Below are 24,199 nucleotides of genomic sequence, written 5' to 3'. Positions count from 1 at the left end.
GTTACTATTCACCTATCGAGAATCATGCATAGCTTTTTCTTTTGTAGCAAAAAAGTAGTAGCCAAGATAGCACCAACAACAATCAATGGCCCAGAATGCATTGATGTGAACAAGGTTACTGTTCACCCATAAGGAATTCTTGCAAAGCTTAGTTTTTGTGCCAGAAAAGTAGTAGCCAAGATAGCACCAATGACAATCAACGGCCAATAATGCATTCATGTGAATGAGATTATTTTTCACCAATCAAGAATGTTGCAGGGCTTTGAATTTTGTGCCAAAATGAAGTGACCAAGATAGCATTGACAACAATCAATGGACTATAACGTATTGACGTAAACAAGGTTATTGTTCACCTATCAAAAATCCTACAAAGCTTCATCTTTTGTGCCAGAAAAAGAGCGATCATGATGGCACCGCTGACAATCAACGTGATGTAAGCTCCATTGGAGCTTGTAGGCCTAGGATCTTCTTCATCAATGGATTCCTTTGCTTCTTGGAATATGAATGGCAACGGAATGGAGAAGGAAGAGAAAGAGGAGATGCCATTTCAAGGAGAAGATGAGTCTAGAAGAAGCTCACCACCATAGGAGGCCATGGATAATAGCTTGGAGGAAGAAAGAGATGAATGAAGGGAGAGGAAGAGAAGAGCATGAAATTTTGTGCTCTAAAAGAGCGCTGAAATCTGAAGTTTAATTTTCAAATGATCACAAGTTGAAAAAATGCACACACATGACCTCTATTTATAGCCTGTGTCACACAAAATTGGAGGGAAATTTGAATTTCAATTCAAATTTCACTTGAATTTGAAATTGAATTTGTGGAGCCAAAATTTCACTAATTATGATTAGTGAATTTCAGTTATGGTTCAGCCCACTAATCCAAGATCAATTCCAAGATTCTCCATTAAGTGTGCTTAGGTGTCATGAGGCATGTAAAGCATGAAGGACATGTACAAAGTGTGACTATATGATGTGGCAATGAGGTGTAGTAAGCAAATGCTCTCCTCCCCCTCTAAAATTTAATTGGATTGGGCTTCTACCAATTCAATTAAATTTATTTCCCAACACACACATCAAATATTCACTTAGTGCATGTGAAATTACAAAACTACCCCTAATACAAAAACTAGTTTAGGTGTCTTATATTTCTAGGGTAGCCACCTACATTATGGAGCCCTAAATACAAGGACCAAATATAATGACATCCTAATCTAATATGTACAAAGATAATTGGACCCAACCTTGGCCCATGGGCTCAGAAATCTACCCTAAGGTTCATGAGAACCCTAGGGCCTTCTTCAGCAGCTCTAGCCCAATCCTCTTGGAGCCTCTTGCTCATGGCTCTAGTGACTGGTCCCTTCCTAGGGAGGATTGCATCATCCCCTCCCCCTTGAAGAGGATTTGACCTCAAATATGTTAGTTCCTCCTCCCCAATATCAGCTCCACCTGCAAAAGGAGTTAAATCAGAAATGTTAAAAGTGGTGTTGACTCCATACTCTTCTGGGAGGTCCAACTCGCTAAGCAAGTTGTGTGTCTCGCTTAGCGGATGTTACTTGCTAAGCGCATATGCCTTGCTTAGAGAGACACCAGCTGCTTCAACCTTCTTCTTCTTCATCCTTTAGCCTGAAACTGAAGTTGAACCACATTAATTCACAATATTGGGAATATCTACTGAGTGAAATTAAACTAAACATAAAAATATGTACAAACCTACAAAAAGAACCATAAATTGGGAAAAGGATATAAATTTCATGAAACTTTTCAATACAAAAGTTAGTCGTAAATAAAGACTAACAAACTCCCCCAAATTTACAATTTTGCTTGTCTTCAAGCAAAGAAAGAATAGTTCACTTGTCCTCAAGTGACAATCACAGTGGTTACTCAAAATTTTGTTTGTTATAAAACATTCAATCACATGAACATAAGTGGCAAGCAATGCTTTCAACCAACAGCTTTTCATAAAGATATGCAGAATTTGAAAGATATGAACATGGTTATTAAGCAACACAAGTGAAATAAGCTAGCAAGCATGACAGATATCAAGGAAGGTTCATCAAGCCAATGCCTTATGTCACTGTTTCTCTCAAAAGCACAAGTGTTTAAGGAAATTTTCCAATTCAACAACCAACATAAGTCTCAACTTTTGAATTTCATCTCATGACATACAATCACAATCACAAACACATAAATTGAATCTGAAGGACTTTCTTGGCTTGTAATGAGGCTGGGCTGCTAACAATTCATGGTTTTTCTAGGATGCAAAAGCTTAGGTTCTAGGAGAGCATTCATCCCTAGATCAACTGTTTTTTTTCTTTTTATTCCATCTTCTATTGACTTGCCACATAAATTTAAGGAACTTAGCTTAAGTAACAGCACACACAAACTCTTATTCTTGAAATTTCTCTTTTTTTTTTATTTTAGTAGTTTTTACTTACTGCTTCTTATTTATGTGTGGCTGTTACTTGCCTTACCACAATTACCATCACCCAACAACCTCCCCCAAATTTGGGACAAATTTTCTTTGAATCACGATGCTCTCCTACAACCTAAGGAAAGGTAGATGTAGATTATAATTCAACAGGCTCAAGGTTCAACTCAATCAATCATATTCAAGCTCAACATGGGTGCAAGGGATAACTCATTCATGAACAAGGTAAGCTATTTGGCTAAGTGGCTATTTCAATCAATAATGGCCATCATCATTTCCAAAATCATGCATTCATTCAATATTCAGAGATTCACGCAAAAATCGGTACCCAATGATAGTTGTTCTCTCACAATTAAGGTTCACACAACTCACTGGGTTGTGGCTAATGATTACCTTCACCATTTACCTGTCAAGCAAGCTAACATTTCCACTCACGTCCCTAATTCATGTTCTTTCTCTTCTAATTACTACATACTCATTCAAAGCATGTGATCTAATCATCACAATTCACTCAATTCATGCCATTGATCAATTTCAAATTCATTCACAAACACAGAAATTTTAAACCAACAAACCACTGCATAAACATAATTGTAAACTATTCAAAAAGCTTTGAAATTTACTAAATAAGTAAACTAAAACTAAAAACTGAAACATAAAAAAAAACTGCATCTAAAGAAGAAAAATAAATCATAGTCCTGTCATCACTCATTCTGTGCCGGTGTGGGCTCATCCTGATGTGAAGAAGGGGCATCCTGGGCTGGCTGAGATGTCTCCTATGCTGTAGTAGGCCAGGGATCCCAAGTGTTCTGCGCCGCTGCTAAATCAGCTGCATAACCGGTGTCCTCAGCATCTTCCTCATCCTCTAAGACCTCCACTAATGGTGTAGTAGCAGGTGAAGTCTGTGGAGTGGCCTCTGGTGTGACCTCCGACATGGGCTACGCCTCTGGCTGTAGCTCCTGGGTTGTAGGAGCCTCACCTCCCTCCGAAGGAGAAGGTCCTGGGCCCTGAATGCCTCCATGCTCATAATCGACCGATGTTGAGCCAAGTCATGGATACTCTGCAACACCAGGCATAGCCATGGTGTAGGCTCTGTAGCATCAGCACTAGGATCTATACGCTCTGAACGGAGATGGTGGAGGGTACTAGAAGTGGTGGAGCTGGAGCTGGAGGAGTGGAAGAAGAAGGAGTAGAAGAAGAAGAGGCCTCAGGTCCTCGAGCCCGTGCCTTGCGGGTCCCCAGAAATGTGACCGAAGGATCATCCGGGTTCCAATAATTCTTCTGGATATACGCCAAGTTAATGGCTGGGCTCAAGGACTCAATTGTCAATGAATCTAGAACAACTCCCCAGACGATGCATAAAGCAGAGATGAGCGTCGAAAATGCAAGGCTGGAGAAATTAGACTGGGCCATCTGTGAGATCTGGCCTGAGATGAGGGAGCCCAAGCCCATTTCCATCTTCATGACTAGTCCATAGACTAACCTCGCCCTGTCCATGTTAAGATCAGACGTATGAGAGGAGGGAGCGAGGTTGGAGTATGATAACACACTCCAAGTCTGGGCGAGACTAGTGAGGTCCTTCCTTAGAAGCTTCCACAGCGCGCCCTCTACGTTAAGCATAAATCCCCTCCCTAGGATACAGAGTCTGGCGGTGAATTCCTGAGGTTCTAGGCGAGTACCACAGAAACTGGTACAAGTGGTATAGTGCTCCCCTGGCTCCAAAACCACAGGGGTCTCCAAGAAGCTGTTGAGGGACTCAGTATCAAACTTTATTAGTTTGCCCCTCACTCTAACTTGCCTCGGAGATTTGTCCTCTGGATCATAAAGGTTTGCATAGAACTCCTTGACCAAGGCCATGTCAATGTGACCGTCCATCTTCCTGGTCAGGGCCTTGTGCCAATTCCGCCTCTCGAGTTCCCTACGGAACTCATCATACTCTGTAACATAAAGAATGACATTCCTCTTTGGAAGGATGTTCTAGGAGTGAACGTTCTGTGAATAACGCTCCTAGGCAGCCTCATAAATGAATCTTGTGGTGTCATAGGGCTCCCTGGGTCTGGAGGCGGTGGCTTTTCTCTTTCTAGAGGCCATATTCATTAAAAAGAATCACAGGAATTGAAATTAGACAGGCTTTATTCAAAACTGAAAGCAGAAAAATAAAACAGAAAAACAGATTGGGTGCTTAGCGAGACTGACTTGCTTAGCGCGCCTTATGAAAATAACAGCACACGCTTAGTGCGACAACACAAAAACACAAACTCTGGCTAAGCGAGACACACTCGCTTAGCTGACACAGCACAATGGCTAAGTGAGCATGGCTCGCTAAGCCTTATTCTCTGACAGAGAGCTAATTGCGCTTAGCGAGACTGACTCACTTAGCGCGACACACTACACAGGCTTAGCGCCAACAGGCACTTAGCCCAACTTGACCACTGGAACATAATTGGCTTAGCGAGCAGGCTCACTAAGCCCAATTCCAAAACAGAGAAGAAATTGCACTTAGCGAGACTGACTTGCTTAGCACATGAACAAAAACTCAAAAAACTAAATTGCCTTGGGCTTAGCAAGACTGACTCGCTTATCCTAGGCTTATTCAAGCTACAGAGGCATGGTGGCTTAGCAATACTAACTCGCTCAGCTAGCAATAGAAGACCAACAACCTCTTAGACTCTGACCCAAGCAACACAACTCGCTAAGCGCAGCATGCCGGCTTAACGAGTTCATATGAACTCAGAAATAAAACTGGAAAATTAAAATCTCGCTAAGCCAAAGTGCAGTGGCTTAGCGAGTTCATACAGAAAAGCATAAATTCAAACAAAAACGATGAACACAGTTAGCGAGATAAGGTCGGCTTAGCGAGTTCGTCAGAAAACCCAGAAATTCATCTAAAATAGATGAACTCGCTTAGCGAGTACATCGAAAATTCCAGAAAATTGGGGCTTTTCAGCCCCTAACTACAGGCCCCTATTAGGCCTCAAAAACCTAAGCAAATCACACCAAAATAACCTACATTGTGTGCGAAATGAAACCCCTAACAGCATACAATCTAACAACTAAGCAAACAACAACAACATCAATCTCAAAATCAGCATTCACAGGACACAAGCATGGCTTCTACCCTATGGTTCAAGAACAAAAATTAAAAGTTAAAGTAAAAAGGTACTTGTTGGATCAAGTGGCCTCGGAATAATTAAGAAGGGGGGTTGAATTAATTATTAATAAACCTTTACTAATTAAAAATCTATCCTTCTTAATGTTACTAATATCAATTAGGCTTTTACTATAATGTTAAGAAAGTAAAGAACAGAAATAGAAATTTAACCCAAAGTAAAAGCGATAATTAAAGTGCATAGCGGAAATTAAAGAGTGTAGGGAAGAAGAAGACAAACACAAGAGTTTTATATTGGTTCGGCAATAACCCGTGCCTACATCTAGTCCCCAAGCAACCTGCGGTCCTTGAGATTTCATTTCAACCTTGTAAAGTCCTTTACAAGCAAAGATCCACAAGGGATGTACCCTACCTTGTTCTCTTTGAACAACGAGTGGATGTACCCTCCACTAGAACTGATCCATAAGAGATGTACCCTTTCTTGTTCTTAGTCACAACAACCCAAGTAGATGTACCCTCTACTTGTACCCCAAAGGATGTACCCTCCAATGTGTTAAGACAAAAGTTCTCAGGCGGTTAGTCCTTCGAAACTTTCTTAAGGGGATACAAAAGATATCTCAGGCGGTTAGTCCTTTGAAATCTTTTGTATAAGGGAAAGGGAAGAATCAAAAGAATTCTCAGACGGTGTCATTTTGAATTCTTTGACAAGGGAAAAGGGAGACATAAAGGAATTCAGGTGGTTAGTCCTTTGTTCTTTTGGAAAAGGGAGAAGAGAATGAAAAGATGAATAGCACAAGTTTTTGATCAAAGAACTTTTCTTGGAAGAGAAAGTTTTGAACAAAAACTTTTAGAAAGATGAAGAGAAGATGAAACAAAAAAATTTGTTGAAAGAGATTGTTATGAAATTCATGCCATGGTCACATATTTATAATCTCTTGATGACTCAAGTTAAAGTTTGTGACTCTTGTCAATTTCTTCAAAAACTAGTCACTTTAAGAGTTATGACTCTTGTGAAAAACTAGTCACTTAAAAGTTATGACTTTTGAAAAAATCTTCAGAAACAAGTCACTTGAAGAATTGTGACTTTTGGAAATGTATTTTTCGAAAACAATCACTGGTAATCGATCACCATTAAGGTGTAATCGATTACACATCAACAAATGTGACTCTTTATTTTGAATTTTGAAAATCTTAATGTTTTAAAAACACTGGTAATCGATTACATGATTATGGTAATCGATTACAGCTTTGTAAATCAATTTGAAAAACAATGCTGGCTATTGGTAATCGATTACTACCTTCTAGTAATCGATTACCAGAGAGTAAAACTCTTTGGTAAAGGATTCTGTGAAAACTTCATGTGCTACTCAATGTTTTGAAAAACTTTTTAATACTTATCTTGATTGAGTCTTCTCTTGATTCTTGAATCTTGAGTGTTGAATCTTGATCTTGATTATTCTTGATTCTTGATTCTTGATTCTTGAAACTTGAAACTTGATTCTTGAATCTTTACTTGAAACTTTGCTTAACTCTTGACTCTTTGGCATCATCAAAATAACCTTGGAAGGCATTGCTTCCATAGTACTTACTTGGATTGCAGAGAAGTGAGGATGAAAGCAAAGCAGGGGATGCAAGGAAGCTCAGTCCATGAAGGGAAGTGGGTAGTGATCTTTTCTGGTGGCGTCATTCAATTTTCTATAGTCAATACACATCCTCCAGCCAGTGATGGTTCTTGTGGGAATTAAATCATTCTTCTCATTCCTAATTACCATCAAACCTCCTTTCTTGGGGACCGCCTGCACAGGACTCACTCAGGCACTATCCGAAATTGGATAGATGAGGCCTGCCTCCAGCAATTTAAGTACTTCTTTCCTCACTTTCTCTTTCATAACTGGATTCAGTCTTCTTTGTGGCTGTCTTACAGGCTTATAGTTAGCTTCCGTATTGATCTAATGCATACAGTAAGAAGGGATGATTCCTTTCAAGTCAGAAATGTGCCATCCAATGGTTGCCTTATGTTTCTTCAAAACCTTCACCAGCTGAGCCTCCTCTTCCTTCCTCAAAGAACTGCTGATGATCACCAGATTAGTTTCATTTCCTCCTAAAAATACATACTTCAGATGTTCAAGAAGGGTCTTCGACTCCACTTTAGCCTTTTCTGCTGGACTGTCCTTCTTTAATTCTTCAAAAACCACTTCCCCAGCAAGTTTTTCTTCTACACCTTCTAATTCCTCCAGATAGGTCTGCACTTCATTTTCTTCTTCTATTGTCAGACATTATATAGTGTTATTCGGTGCTTTTTCAAGTGGGGACTGTAATACCATGGCTCTAGCTACCATATCTATCTCATGTTCTACCTTTTCTACTTTAAAATAGGCCTTGTGATCATTTGGGTGCTTCATCGCCTCAAATAAGTTAAATGTAACTTTCTGGTCATCCACGCTCATTTCTAGCTTACCCTTCCCCATATCCACCATACAATTGGCGGTTAACATGAAGGGACGACCCAAAATTAGAGGGATTTCAAAATCCTCTTCAATGTCCATAATAACAAAGTCTGTAGGGAAGGCAAATTGCTACACCTTGACTAGAACATCTTCAATCACACCATACGGCCTTGTTATAGAACGATCTGCCAGCTGCAATGTCATTCTTGTTGGCATAATCTCCAACTCTCTAATTCTCCTGCACATGGAGAGAGGCATCAAATTTATGCTAGCCCCTAAATCAATGAGAGTTTTTCCAACTGACACTGCACCAATAGAGCAAGGGATTGTGACACTCCCTAGATCCTTGTATTTGGGTGGAAGGATTCTTTGAATCACAGCACTGCAGTTTCCTTCCACCACAATTTTATCATTATGGATATATTTGCTCTTCTTGGTTAGCATATCCTTCAGAAACTTTGAGTAAAGTGGCATCTGCTATAAGGCTTCTCCAAAAGGAATAGTTATCTCCAATTTCTTGAAGATATTAAGAAAACGAGAAAAGTGTCGTTCCTTGTCTTTCTTGGATGGTACCAAAGGATATGGCACGTCCTTCCTTGAGCATGGGACAACCTCTTTCTTCTTTTCTCTGGCTAGCTCACTCTTTGTCTTCTTTTCTTCCTCTTTTTCTCTATTTTTTCATTTTTTTCTTCTTTTTCTTTTTTTTTTCTTTTTCTTCATTTATTTATTTCTCACCATCATTTATTTTTTTACCCCATCAATTGATCTTCTTCTTCTCTAGCCACTACTTCTTGGTCATCACTAATCCTCCTTTCACCTTCAAACATGATTGCCTTTTTGCCTTTAGTCATAACAGCTTTGCATTCTTCCTTTGGATTCCTTTCAGTATTAGCTCAGAAACTTCCAGAAGAATTCTCAACTATTTGCTTGGCTTACTGTCCTACTTGGATCTACAGGTTCTTTATGGCAGACGTTCGTGGGTTCGCCCAACTGCGATACTAATCAACAAGTGTACTGAGTCGCGCAAGTAATATAAAACGATAAGAACCGAGTATCGAATCATAGGGAGTTTGTTTCATTCAGAAAAGAGTCCATTCAATAAGCAGACATTTGTATGGAACCAGAAAATATAACAAAAGATAATTTTTGTAATTCTAAAAATAACTTCAAAATTTGCTATCTAATCATGAGAGATAAACAGATGATTAAAACATTGGGTCCTTCTACTGAACAACTTAATGTAATTATGTGTTTTTCTCTATTTAAGGTTGTTTCTGTGTTCTATGCTGAGAGCAAATACCCCAAACACCAATTCCTCGCGCGAATAGACTAATTCTATTTAAACTTCGTTCTATGATTCCTCGTCGAACTTGGCCTAAACGAATTGCATTAAGATTATAGCATCTTAAAAACTAAATCCCTGCACTTCGTGTCCATACATACAGTTCTTTAGCCTGCTCTATCTAATTCTAAGGATTTAAAACATTTTCTAATGCTAAAGATCCTAACTTTACATACAAATGGGTGATGAGTCCACAAGCATGCAAGAATTAATTGCAGATAGAGGCATTGGACACATAAAAACAACTTTAAATAGATAGTGAAGAGTTTTACATCAAAGCTCAGCAAAAATTCCCGACAAGAACTTTAGCCTTCCATGGCAAGTTATCACCTTTCAGCAACAAGATGAGGTTTTAGTAGTAAAATTCAAATTACACGGTGGTGGGGATGTCTCCTCCACCTCTAGGAACCTAATAATCACTCCTAAACCTAGAATCCTCCTGAAAGCTGAGATCTTTGGTGCTTTCTAGCCCTATTCTTCCTCTGTTGCGTCTCTCACATATTCCTTTATTATTTTCTTCCAAAAAGCTCCCATTTTTTCCTAACTTTAGTCTTTTAAGGGTTTTCTGATCCTGAAAGCTTGCTTAGCGTCATTTGCTCGCTAAGCGCGAGTTAGTGAATTTTGGCTTAACGAGCTGGACACACTGAGTACCAGAAGAGACAGATGACTCACTGGGCGAGCTGATGGCGCACTGAGCGCGTGCATGCTTGGCAGATTCTCTTCCAGATTCTCCCAACCCGCTAAGCGAGTTGAGTGCCTCGCTTAGCGGATGTTACAAGCACATATGCCTCACTTAGCGAGACATCAGCTGCTTCAACCTTCTTATTCTTCATCCTTTCTCCTGAAACTGAAGTTGAACCACATTAATTCACAATAAAGGGAGTATCTACTGAGGAAAAATTAAACTAAACATAAAAATATGTACAAACCTACAAAAAGAACCATAAATTGGGGAAAAGACATAAATTTCATAAAACTTTTCAATACAAAAGTTAGTCGTAAATGACGACTAACAACAGACTTTGTGCTCTTATGATTAGACATAGTAACTTGCATGAATTGAGCGAAAGTCTCCTCCGACTTTGGTCTTTAGGATGGTCCACTTTGGTCTTTGTTGAACTGGTTCCTTGGATGTGACCTCCATTGCCCTTGATTTTGATTAAAATTAGAACCTTGCTGAAAAACTGCATATCCACCTTCATTAAAACCTTATCTGTGCTGATTTCCCATGTAGTTCACTTCTTGTTGAACCTCTTCAAGAAGTATACAGTAACCAGATTCATGAGCTCCTCCATATATGCTGCAACCTCTAACTTGCAAAACAGTTGAATGTGAAGGTTGAGTCACTTGTAATTGAGTTGGCAACTTACTGAGTGTTTTCGTCAAGGTCTCAAGCTGCTTAGATAGCAACTTGTTTTGTGCCAACAATGCATCTTGTGAGGAAAGCTCTAGCAAACTTCTCTTTGTAGGAATATGAGTCCGATCATGCAAGATTGCATGATCACTTGCAGCCATATTTTCAATAAGCTCCATGGCTTCTTCTGGGATCTTCAACTTGATTTTCCCCCCAGCAAAAGCATCCAATAACTGCTTGGATTGTGGCCTTAACCCATCAATAAATATATTCAGCTGAATTGGTTCTAAGAATCCGTGAGTCGATGTTTTCCACAGCAAGCTACGGAATCTTTCTAATGCTTCACTTAGGGACTTATCCGGAAACTGGTGAAACGAAGAGATGGATGCTTTTCCTTCAGCTGTTTTGAACTCAGGAAAATATTTCTTCAAGAATTTCTCAACTACTTCATCCCAAGTCTTCAAACTATTTCCTTTAAATGAATGTAACCACCTCTTGGCTTCCCCAGATAATGAAAAAGAGAACAAACTCAGTCTCACTGCATCTTCAAGCACACCGGCAATTTTCACTGTATTGCAAATCTCAATGTATGTGGCCAAGTGTTCATACGGGTCTTTGTTTGGCAAGCCATGAAATAGATTTCCCTGAATTAACTGTATTAAGGAATGAGGATAAGTAATGTTGTGTGCTTGAACTTCCAGCCACGCTATACTTGTGAAGAATTGCGGCACGGTTGAGCTAGAGTAATCCTCAAGAGTAACCCTCCTAGGTTGATCTTTAGCCATGATATCAGCCTCAGATGCGCCTACTTTTGATTCTCTTGGCTCTGGAAAGATAGAAGATGACTTAGAAGATTGAGCTTCCTCTGGACTTGGTTGTGTTGTCCTGTCCTGCAAAATTTTTCTTCTTCTCTCTGCATTGTTCCTCCAAAAAGTGGCTTCTATCTCCAAATCCAATGGAGCTAAATCACCTACAAAAGGGTTACCTCACATACAAAGCACTAACAAGAGCAGCAGTTAACCAACTCAAGAGAAGAATAAATTTCAACTAATTATTCACACAAAAATTAATCAAAGAATAAAGAATAAATGTCTACAACTGAACTATACTTCTGATGTGTCATTATTTTCTCCTATTTCTTAAACGTTTTTGTCACCATTTTAATTACTTATTAGCCTTAATTTTCAAATTAACTATGCAGTCTTATCATTTGGGCCTACTTGACTAATTTTGTGTTTTTAATTTAATTTCAGGAGAATTATAAACAATTGGGCTTGGATCCGGAATTGGGTTGAACCGGCTTGGACTTGAAAAGAGCAGACAATTTTATTTTATTTGGGCCAGTTTTACTTTATTTCATTTTTGGGCTTGGACTTAAAGCAGAATTGTAAACTTTGGGGCTGAGAACGTATATAACAACACCAGGGTTTTAGTAGAGGAGATTGTTTTTGAGAGGAGAATTTTTTAGGGTTTTGCAATTCCAGTTTTTACTGTTCACGTGCACTGTTCACGTAGAATAAAATTTCGTTTTCTACTTCCAATTGCAATTTCGTTTTCAGCTGATTAATGGAAGGCTAAGTCTCCAGCGTTGTTTTATCTTGAGGATCAAGCACAACTCTCTTTGAGGTTTTGTTATTACTATTGAATTCTGATCAATTTTTCCTCTTCACCAATTGATTTGTATTTGTTGCTATTAATCCATGCATGCTTCATGCTTGATTAATTGTCTATGAGCTTAATTTATGTTCATGCTTAATGATCAGTTTCGTTCATGCTTAATGGACATGTGAGAGGGATTAATTGGTGTATGTGTTGCTTAATCACATAATGACAGGCTTAGGTTAATTTTCGCTTAGTAGATTAATTTCGGGTTGGATTAAGTGGTTGAACTGATTAGGGATAAATTCTCGTAACCTAGGATAAGAGACTTGCTTTTGAATCAAGGGGAAACAACACGTTTTAGTTTTGTTATTTCTTTAATTCAAATTACTTGTTGTTTAAATTACAAAAACAAACACCCCCCCCCCCAATTTGTTACTATTTCACTATTATCTGTTATGAATGTTTGGTTGATCATTGCTCATTGGGAGACGACCTAGGATCACTTCCTAGATACTGCATTTTTAATGTTTATTTGATTCGGGTACAGCCTCGATCAAATTTGGCGTCGTTGTCGGGGAGTAGTGGTCCAAAGGTTCATAATAGTGTTTAGTTGTTTTGTGTGTAGCTCTGTCGTTTAGGTTGTGAGTGTGTGTTGTTTTGTTTTGTGTAGTGTTCTGTTTTTCATTTCAGTTGCGTCCCCTGTTTAGCGCTTCCCTGTTTCAGTTTTGAGTAATGCTGTGAATAATGATTAGCGACTGAACTAATGCTATGAACAGTGATTAGCGACCGAGAACTAGCGACTGATTTTGTAATTTAATTACCGGTTTTTGTTTTGATAGTTAGACTTGTTATTTTTGGCTGATTTTTTGTGTGGTAGTTTCTTTTGATCCATATTTTGTGTGAAAAATATCAGGAGCACTTGGTGTGGCTGAATTTGAGAGAGACAAAAAATTTGGGAACTTGTTTTTAGCAAAACTTAAAACGGCCATAACTTTTGCTACGAGTATCAGAATGACTATTATTGTATATGCATTTGGGGTACAAAAAAAATTCCCATATTGTGACAACCCGCTTTAGCCGGTTAGGGTCTCCCAAACTAGAAAACTCAATCATTTGCTAAGTTTTTTTTTTATTTTTCAAGTATTATTGTCTTATTTTTCTAAACTTTGCTTAGGTAGTTTTCATAGTTAGACTTTGAATTTTTGTTTGAAATTTTTTGTTCTATCTTTTCATGATTTTAGGGTGTTGCTCACAAAATTTTAGCTCATTTGAATATCATTTGACTATAGTTGTAGTTTTAACCCTCCCCTGCTGCTTGTTTGATAAACACATGATTTGTTGCATATAGTGCATGACTAGGGGCAATCTAGGTGATTTACAACCCTTTGATCCTGAAATAGATAGAACCTTTCATAGATTAGTTAGGCATAGTGTGCATCCTGGTCATTCTGTGCATTTTAAGCATTTTGAGTATTTTGTTGCTGGTGATTCTGAATATTCTGATTTTGAGCATTTGACTACTAATTTTCATACTGAGAACATGGTTCAACCTTCACCTCATGAGAGGACTCTTAGGGAAATGGCTGCACCTAATTTCACTTATGAAAGCTTGTGCATTCAATATCCTGATGAGGGTGTTCCATATGTTATCAAGACTGGACTAATACATTTGCTGCCTAAGTTTCATGGTCTTGCAGGTGAAGATCCTCATAAGCATCTTAAGGAGTTCCATATAGTCTGTTCCACCATGAAGCCTCCTGATGTCCAGGAAGATCATATCTTTCAAAAGGCTTTTCCTCATTCTCTGGAGGGAGTGGCGAAAGACTGGTTGTACTACCTTGCTCCCAGATCCATCTCTAGTTGGGATGACCTTAATAGGGTGTTCTTGGAGAAATTCTTCCTTGCATCTAGGACCACTGCCATCAGAAAAGACATTTCAGGCATCAGGCAACTTAGTGGAGAGAGCTTGTATGAGTACTGGGAAAGATTCAAGAAATTGTGTGCAAGCTGTTCTCACCACCAGATTTCTTAGCAACTCCTTCTGCAATATTTCTATGAGGGACTTAGCAACATGGAGAGGAGTATGATTGATGCTGCTAGTGGTGGAGCCCTTGGTGATATGACTCTTGTTGAGGCTAGGAATTTGATTGAGAAGATGGCTTCCAACTCCCAATAATTCAGTGCAAGAAATGATGCTATTGTCCTTAGAGGAGTCGATGAGGTGGCCATGGATTCATCTTCATCTGGTGAAAATAAAAAGCTTGAGGGAAAACTTGATGCCTTGGTCAACCTAGTAACTCAACTTGCCATGAATAAGAAATCTGCATCTGCCCCTGTTGCAAGAGTCTGTGGTCTATGTTCTTCTGCAGATCACCATACAGATCTATGTCCTTCTTTGCAACAATCTGGAGTCAATGAGCAACCTGAAGCTTATGCTGCAAACATTTATAATAGACCCCCTCAGCAGCAAAACCAACAACGGCAGAATAATTATGACCTTTCAAGCAACAGATACAATCTAGGTTGGAAGAATCATCTAAATCTGAGATGGGCAAGTCCTCCACAACAACAACGGCCTGTCCCTCCTTTCCAGAATGTTGTTGGTCCAAGCAAGCCATATGTTCCTCCTCCAATGCAGCAACAACAACAACAAAGACAACAAGCAACTGAGGCCCCTCCTCAACCTTCCTTAGAAGAGTTAGTGAGGCAAATGACCATCCAGAATATGCAATTTCAGCAAGAGACAAGAGCCTTCATTCAGAGTTTGACAAATTAGATGGGGCAGATGGCTACTCAGTTGAACCAAGATTAGTCCCAAAATTTTGACAAATTGCCTTCACAAACTATGCAGAATCCGAAAAATGTGAGTGCCATCACCTTGAGGTCTGGCAAGCAAATTGAAGTGCCTCTACCAGTAGCAGCACCTGCACCTGAACCTGTCAAGCTTCATTCTACACCTGAAAAAGAGGATGAGATAGTTGCACAAAAGAGAAAGCTTCCTGATCATGAGGGAGCTAACAAAAAATTTCATGCAGGTGGACCTTCTTCTAGTAATTCTGACTTGCAGCAGCCTCCTATCCCTCTTCCATTTCCACCTAGAGCAATTCCAAACAAAAAGATGGAAGAAGTGGATAAGGAGATCTTGGAGACCTTCAGGAAAGTAGAGGTGAACATACCTCTGCTAGATGGCATCAAGCAAATTCCAAGATATGCCAAGTTTCTAAAGGAGTTGTGCACCCACAAAAGGAAGCTCAAAGGCAATGGAAGGATTAGCATGGGCAGAAATGTGTTAGCATTGATAGGTAAATTTGTTCCTCACATTCCTAAGAAATGTAAGGACCCAGGTACTTTCTATATACCTTGCATTATTGGGAACAACAAATTTGAGAATGCCATGCTAGATTTGGGAGCATCAGTTAGTGTCATGCCTTTGTCCATTTTCAATTCTTTATCTCTTGGAACTTTGCAATCTACAGATGTGGTGATTCATTAGGCAAATGGAAGTGTTGCTTACCCCACAGGTTTCATAGAGGATGTGTTGGTTCGGGTTGGTGAACTTATTTTTCCTGTTGATTTTTATGTTCTTAATATGGAAGAGGGATTTTCCCATGGTTCAGTTCCAATTATTTTAGGCAGACCATTTATGAAAACAACCCGAACCAAGATAAATGTTTATTCTGGCACATTGTCTATGGAATTTGGTGATATTGTTGTTCATTTTAACATTCTTGATGCCATGAAACATCCATCTTAGGATCATTCTGTTTTTCGTGCTGAGATAATTGATCAGATTGTTGATGATTATATGTTTGATTTTGATTCTCTTCATGGTAGGAAACATCCATTTTTATCTGATCTGCATACTTGTCATTCCTTATGCATTGAATCTGAATCTGAGTTTGAATTTGATCCTATATCTGATTTTTATGCTGAGAGTAAATTTGAATTTGAGTCTGGTTCTGATTTTCTGGGTGTTGTACCTCTTGATGTTGATTTTTTTGAGTCAGAATACACTACCATGTTGCAGGAAGTACATATACTTCTGACGTGCTTTATGAGGTACAGGCTGAGAAACCTTCTTCTTCTTCTCCTACCCTGGTTCCTCCCACTGTTCAGCCACCACCCACACCAGTGTTGAAGCCCTTACCATCAACTCTCAAATATGCTTACTTGGAGGACAAGGAAAAATTTCCTGTGATCATCTTTGCCTCCCTTGCTGCTGAGCAAGAGGAGAAGTTGTTGCTAGTGCTCAAGAAGCACAAGAAAGCCATTGGATGGACTGTAGCTGACATTCCTGGTATTAGCCCATCTACCTACATGCATAGGATACTTTTAGAGGATGGAGCTAAGCCAGTGAGGCAGCCACAACGGCGACTCAACCCCGTCATTCTAGATGTGGTGAGAAAGGAGGTGACCAAGCTCTTACAAGCTGGAATCATCTACCCCATTTCTGGCATCCAATAGGTGAGTCCAGTCCAAGTGGTTCCTAAGAAGACAGGCCTCACAGTAATTAAGAATGAAAGGGATGAGTTTATCCCCACAAGAGTGCAGAACAGCTGGCGAGTCTGCATTGATTATAGGAGGCTGAACCAGGTAACCAGAAAAGATCATTTTCCCCTGCCATTCATTGATCAAATGCTTGAGCACTTAGCAGGTAAGTCTCATTACTGTTTTCTTGATGGTTTTTCTGGTTATTTACAAATTCATATTGCTCCTGAGGATCAAGAAAAGACCACATTCAACTATCCCTTTGGCACTTTTGCCTATAAGAAGATGCCCTTTGGCCTATGCAACACCCCTGGTACCTTCCAGCGGTGTATGCTTAGCATTTTCAGTGACTTTTTAGAGAGTTGCATAGAGGTGTTTATGGATGATTTTACTGTTTATGGATCCTCTTTTGATGCATGTTTGGATAGTCTGGATAGAGTTCTTAATAGATGCATTGAAACTAACCTTGTTCTGAATTTTGAAAAATGTCACTTCATGGTAGAACAAGGTATAGTTTTAGGGCATATCATTTCCAGTAGGGGCATAGAGGTAGACCCTGCAAAAATAGCTGTTATTTCACAATTGCCTTACCCCTCTTGATGAAATCCTACCCCACAAGGGCATTGGCTAGAAGACTCCAAGTAGATTGGGCTAGAGATCCAAGGAAAGGCCCTAGGGTTCTCATGAGCCTTAGGGTAGATTTCGAGCCCATGGGCTAAGTATGAGCCCGCTTATCTTTGTAAATATTAGAATAGGTTTTTCCTTCGTCTAGGCCTTGTATTTTGGCCATTCTAGTAGTATAGGGTTTTAGCCTTGTATTTCGGGGCATTTTGAGTTGTCTTTGTAATAAGGACTTTTTTTGTTATTTTCATGTTTTTTGTCATGGGGGTGAGCTTAGCTATTATAGGGGGTGTGTAGCTAAGCTCTAGCTTCTCATCTCAAGGAGGTGAGCTTAGCTATTAGAGAGGTATGTGTAGCTAAGCTCTAGCTTCTTTAGGAATCTTCTTAAGGAAGCTTCTCAAGGAGGTGAGCTTAGTTATGAGAGGGGTGTGTGTAGCTAAGCTCTAGCTTCTCAAGGAAGTTTTCTCAAAGAAGCTTCTCAAGGAAGTTTTCTCAAGAAAGCTTCTCAAGGAAGCTACCTAGTCTATAAATAGAAGCATGTGTAACACTTGTTGTAACTTTGATGAATGAAAGTCTTATGAGATACACTTCAAAGTTCCACTTCTTTCCTTCTTTTATTCCTTCAATTTCGTGCTCCCCCCTTCTCTCTTTCTTTTCCTCCATTAAAGCATCCTCTTCAAGCTTCTTATCCAAGGCAATTCTTGGTGGTGAAGCTCCTTCTTCCTTGGCTTATTCCCTAGTGGATGGTGCCTCCCCTATCCTCTTCTCCTTTGCCTTCCGCTGCATCTCCATGGTGAAAAATCACCATTGAAGGACCTCATTGAAGCTCAAAGATCCAGCCTCCATAGAAGCTCCACAAGCAAGCTTCCATCAAGTGGTAATCAGAGCATAAGAGCTTCAAGTAGGTGCTCCTTAAACCTCCATTAATTTTTTTTCTTTACCTTCTCTTCCATTGTTGTTTCTTCATTTTTCTCCATGTATCTCCTCACATGTCTTGTTCTAAATGTTGTTAACATGATTCTTTAGAGTTTCCAACGATTAAACTTGCTATAGAAGTTAGATTTGATTTTCTATGGTTCAAATTTCTTGTTCTTGTTCTTGAACCATGAATTGTGTTGAGTTTAGGTTCCTTTGAGTTTTGTCTTGTTATTTTTTGTGGCTGAAACCTAAACCATAAAATTCTTACAAAAATATTAAAGTAGAAGAAAACCTCATAAATCTAGAGTGACTTGTTCACCTATTGTAGTTTTGTCATAGAAGTCATGTCTAGTCATGAAACTTGTCACATAAGATTTCTTATGTTGTGCTGAATTTTATTTTCTTGTTTCTTTGTCTAACTCATTTGTTCATGAGTGTATGAAGTTCTTTTAGCCTATTATTTGATTTGAGTCAAATCTTTCATGTTAATTAGTCCTTAACATGTTCATGCAAAATTCTTAGAGAGTCTTTGATTGTGAACCTTTTCTTGAACTTTTAGGTTTCTTTATGATTGTGTCTATTGTGAATTTGAGTTTTGGTGATTGAATTGCTGGCTGAAATGTTGATCCTAAGTGAATATTGAACTCCGAAAACTGTGGTAAACAATCCTAGTGAGTTCAACATACATAGGAAGGTTGAAAGTAAGCCCAAGGCAATCAATATACCATGCTTAAAGAAACAAATCGCTGGTGCTGGCAGCTTGGACATACAAACTTGTAAAAATTACTGAGAATTGGTTACTTCGAATTTTGAGCTAAAATTTTTACTGAATTTTATAGACATCTGGAAAAAAGTTATAAAAAAAGAAAAAAGTGATTTGGATAAAAGGAAAAAATACAAAAAAACGCACAAGTTGGCAGGAAAATCAGTATCCAGAAAAAAAAGATGAAAGGGAAGGGTGCTTGTTGTTTTGGCTCAAAATTTATCCTATAATTGGAAATTTCAATTCAAAATTAGTGTGAAGACAAGTGCCAAAGCTAGAGTTTTGTTGAGCCTTTTTTTTTCAGTTTTTTTACTCTACTCTAGAGCCATTCTAAGTTTCTCTTTGAGTCCTAGCTTGCTTCTATGTCCTTTTCATTGCTTTAATTGTTGAATAATCCTTGAAAAATTGTCTTGTTAAAACTCCATTGGTTTAGCTTTCATTTCATCTTTTTTTTGTCTTTGGTTATTGCTTGTCTCTTTGTTTCCTTGTTTGTGGGTTGCCATATAGGGAATTGGAAGGAGGATTGGTGCCATCCCTTGAAGAATTTGAGTCCAGAAGCAAGGGGCCAACCACCTTAAGAGCTATTGGACGAAGAAGCACTCCAAATTGAGTGAATCACCAAAGAGAGAACAACCACCAAAATTGAGGACCGTTTTGTAATTTTGTAATTTGCAATTTACTTACCTTCATTGCTTTCAAGTTTTTGTAACAAAAAGGCCTTTCATTGGAAGTGTGTTGGGAGCCTCCAATAGGTTACCAAACTTCTATTTGTGTGTAATAATTTTAGGCAATTTTTACTTAGGATAGTGAGTGTTTTGTTGGGAACCTTGAATGTGGTCATCCAAACACTCTTAGGATTCACCTAGTTTACATTTCTTGCTTACTTTCATAGCTTATTTCTTTTACCTTCCATTGTCAAACCGCCTAGATAGCTTGCATTTTACCAATTAGTTTTTTTACCTTATCTTTCACACCTCTTTTAGTGTTTATTTTGCTAGTTTCAACCATAGTTTCTTTTACCTTTTCTTTTCAAACCTCCAACAAGAAAGAACCACAAATTAGGAACCAACATGAGTCATCATTCATCTAGTGTTAATGGCGAGGGTACTAGTCATAAAGACCCTTTATCTAGAATCTTAGATGAGTTGAGTTCCCTCAAGTTATGGAAAGAAAAACAAGAGAGAAAAGAAAAATGAAAAAAAAGAGTGGAAGAAATAAGTCAAGATGAAAGAAAGAAAATAAGAGAGGAAGAAAGAAGAAAAATAATGAAAGAAATGAAAAGAGAAAAACATGCCTCCTATAGTAGTCATAACTCTTGCAAGAGCCTAAGTGAAGAACTTCGTGACTATTACGAAGGAAGGCATAGGTCACATCTTAGACCTCACTCCCATAGAAGAGAAAAGGAAAGAAAGCCTCAAGAGGCTAACATTAACCTCTCATACTTCCATGGGAAGGACAATGTAGAGGCTAACTTAGATTGGGAAATAAGGGTAGAGCAACAACTTAAAAAGAAGTCTACTTCAAAATCTTATGGCTCTCACTCTTATCCAAAGAAAGACCAAGGTCAAGGCATCTTAGGGGTGACACCTTCTAAGCCCAAAGATGATAAGGGGAAGGCAATAGAAAAGCAAGCCCCTAAGGCTAGTATGCAAGAGAAAACTAGCTCTATAAAGTGCTTTAAATGTCTTGGAAAAGGACACATTACTTCTCAATGCCCCACCACAAAAACCATGATTATGAGGGGCCAAGACATTTATAGTAGCCAAGATGAGGCTACTACTTCACCTTCCTCTAGTGAAAGTGAAGAAGCAAAAGGGGAAGAATCTAGTGAAGAAATCTACCCCCAAGAAGATGGACAACCATTAGTGGTTAAAAAGAAGTGTAAGGAGGTAAGTGTCTCCTCCAAGAGGTTAGCTAAGAAGGAAACTCATTTTATAATAAAGACAAACATTAAAGAAACTTTCCCTCTTAGAAAACCTCTACATTTTCTCTTTTGTAAAAAGACACTTGCTAGCATTGCAACACCTCTTGGGCTTGAGTTTATTCCTCAAGTAAAGAAGTTGTTGGATGAGGGTTTGGTTCGCAAGAGCTTAAATCCTTGTGCTTTTTTGGTGCCCAAAATAGGTATTATTAGGCACCAAGTCCCTAAAATAGGTGGTATGATGAATGTTTTGAGTGGTGCAACCCTCTTTTGTAAAATCACTCGTACACCTAACATCTTCATGGTGTGTGTACATAGGGACCCATTAGGTAGGTTTGTTCTTATTTTTAGTTTCAATACAAACTTAGGTACTCATATGGGACACCTTAGGTTTGTCATACTTTTTGGTAGGAATAATCAATATGAAAATACAGAAAAAGGTATGTTTTATTGCGTTACTTTTCTTAATTTTTCAAATAGTGATCAACGGGTTCCCATGAACCCTAAGAGAATAAAGGTCATTCCTGAGTGGCTCACTCCACCAAGTATAAGAAAAATTTGGGGCATCCATGACTTAACAAACTTTTACAAAAGGTTTGTCCCATATTTTTCTATACTTGTAGCACCACTCATTGAGTTGGTGATAAACCATGTTCCTTCATGGGAAGATGCCCAGGAAATGGGTTTTCAGACCTTACCTTACTTCAACATACCAAACACCACTAATACATGTGTGTCGCAACCTACCCTTCGGCGGGAGGGCGACGCGTGACTCGCGGGATGCGTGTTCCACGAAAGGAATACACGCGGAGTCGCCACCAACGTTTATTTGAGGAAAACGTCGGAAAAACCGGAAAAGACGCGATCTACGAACTTTTAAGTGAAAGGTTCGGGAGTTGTATTTACGCACGGGGAAGGTATTAGCACCCCACACGTCCGTCCCAAGGGACGGCAGCCTTTAATCGAATGTGCAAACGTGACTTTGATTTTTACGTTCCCTTTTATGTCCTTATATCCTTTTTATATTTTTCCTTTTTTGTGGTCGACAAGGGTGTTTCCCTTTGCTCCTACGTATTCCTCAATTTGAGATGAGAAAATCATACCTACGTAGTTCTTTCTTATCAAATGATTCTTTTTTACTTAAGTGGTGATCATTTTAAGGCGTTGGACTTTAAAAATGATCCATTTTACTTAGTGAGAAATTGAAATGACAAACTTCAAAATCCTATTTTTTATGGACGAGCTTGACTAGGCGAGTTGATTTTAGCCTTAGTTTCACTTTAGTTATTAATCAATTCGATTAAGAATGAGAAATCCCAAAGAGAAAATGTCCGATTGATTTTCCGCTTTATTTTACTAAAAGATGTTTTTTTATTATTATATTATTTTTTACCTCTTTTTTTTATTTCCAACGTGGTTACGGCACGACCGAACGGTCGAAATTCATTTTAACCAAAATTAACGGATGATACAATTCAAACGATCGGTGGAAATTTATTTTATTTTTAGATTAAGCGAGAAATGACTTAAATAAATGGCTTAAGCACGTCAAAAGGGAAGAAAAGAAAACTGAAAGTAAACGAAATTAAAGTGAAAGTACACAAAACAAGAAATGAATTGAAAGTCTCGGATTCGAAAACTTACCCGTTGAAGAACGAAGAACGAACGAAGAACGGATGAAGAACGGTGAAGAACGACGAAGAACGATGAAGAATTTCCACAGAATCGCTTACGGAAGCGTTACAGAAGCACTTCGACTCGATTTTTCTTCACGAAAACGTGTTTTTTGCCCAAAATAGCCGAAATGCATAGCCAAAGGGATCTTGAACATTTTGAAACAGCTCCCCCCTCCCCTATTTATAGAAAAAAAAGGAGGTGCTTGCCGCCCAAAGACTTAATGAAGAAGATTTCTAAGCGCACCCGAATTACTAAGTTCACCCCCCTTTTCGTATTTTACGGAAAAGTTACGAAAGCCTTACGGAACTATTTTCGAATTTGATTTTCATCTTTTTTCTCTTCCCTTTCACCAATGTTAAGTGGAATATGCTTACCCAAGGTTTTCGGAAATTTTACGGAAGTATTACGGAAGCCGCGGAAGCCCCGAAAACCATTTTTCAAAAACGTGGAGGAGCTTGCCGCCCAGTCCCAACTTCCAAAATGTTCTGGAAGGGCCTAGATTTGAATTGCTATTTGCACCCCCATTTTTACTAAGTACACCCCCTCTGCTATTTTTTTTGGTGATTCTTTTTTCGTAAAGTTACGGAAACTTACGAATTTCGTAACGATACTTGTTTTCTTTCCGTAATGTTACGGAACCTTGCGGATTACATAATCATCCCCCTTTTGACTTACGGAATGTTACGGAACCTCACTTAATTATGCAACGATGCTTCCATTTGATTTCCGGTGTGTCACGGAAACTTACGGATTGTGCATCAATATTTTTTTGGTTTTTCGGCATGTCCTGGAATTTCATAAATTGCCTAATGATGGGTGCCAAGCACCTCACAAGGACCAAAGAATGGTCGCATGTCATCAAGCAAAGGTCCCCGGACGAAATTAGGGTATGACAATGTGTTTTTGTTCTTTTTACAGGTGTTGAGGGAAGAAGCCCAGAGTATGAAGAACCTCGGGATTTGAGGTCAAATCCTTTCCAAGGTGGAGGGAATGATGCAATCCTACCCCGCAAGGGCATTGGCTAGAAGACTCCAAGTAGATTGGGCTAGAGATCCAAGGAAAGGCCCTAGGGTTCTCATGAGCCTTAGGGTAGATTTCGAGCCCATGGGCTAAGTATGAGCCCGCTTATCTTTGTAAATATTAGAATAGGTTTTTCCTTCGTCTAGGCCTTGTATTTTGGCCATTCTAGTAGTATAGGGTTTTAGCCTTGTATTTCGGGGCATTTTGAGTTGTCTTTGTAATAAGGACTTTTTTTGTTATTTTCATGTTTTTTGTCATGGGGGTGAGCTTAGCTATTATAGGGGGTGTGTAGCTAAGCTCTAGCTTCTCATCTCAAGGAGGTGAGCTTAGCTATTAGAGAGGTATGTGTAGCTAAGCTCTAGCTTCTTTAGGAATCTTCTTAAGGAAGCTTCTCAAGGAGGTGAGCTTAGTTATGAGAGGGGTGTGTGTAGCTAAGCTCTAGCTTCTCAAGGAAGTTTTCTCAAAGAAGCTTCTCAAGGAAGTTTTCTCAAGAAAGCTTCTCAAGGAAAC

The 24,199-nt window shown here is 38.9% G+C and overlaps 1 protein-coding gene across 1 annotated transcript; it reads right to left on the bottom strand.

Annotated features, from left to right (window-relative positions):
* Window positions 1–8,112: 8,112 nt before the first annotated feature.
* LOC114389799 lies at window positions 8,113–8,457 on the bottom strand. The gene has a single exon (XM_028350529.1). The coding sequence runs from the start codon at window positions 8,455–8,457 to the stop codon at window positions 8,113–8,115; it is 345 nt and encodes a 114-aa protein (XP_028206330.1).
* Window positions 8,458–24,199: the final 15,742 nt, after the last annotated feature.

The sequence above is a fragment of the Glycine soja genome, chromosome 16 (assembly GCF_004193775.1).
Source record: "Glycine soja cultivar W05 chromosome 16, ASM419377v2, whole genome shotgun sequence".
In the NCBI taxonomy this organism is placed as follows: Eukaryota; Viridiplantae; Streptophyta; class Magnoliopsida; order Fabales; family Fabaceae; genus Glycine; species Glycine soja.
Note: the sequence above shows the minus strand (reverse complement) of the source record. Positions and strands in the feature narration are given on the sequence as shown.

What these genes read in the sequence shown, in the direction of transcription:
- LOC114389799 (XM_028350529.1), bottom strand. Translation starts at nt 8,457, where the DNA reads ATGCCACTTTACTCAAAGTTTCTGAAGGATATGCTAACCAAGAAGAGC.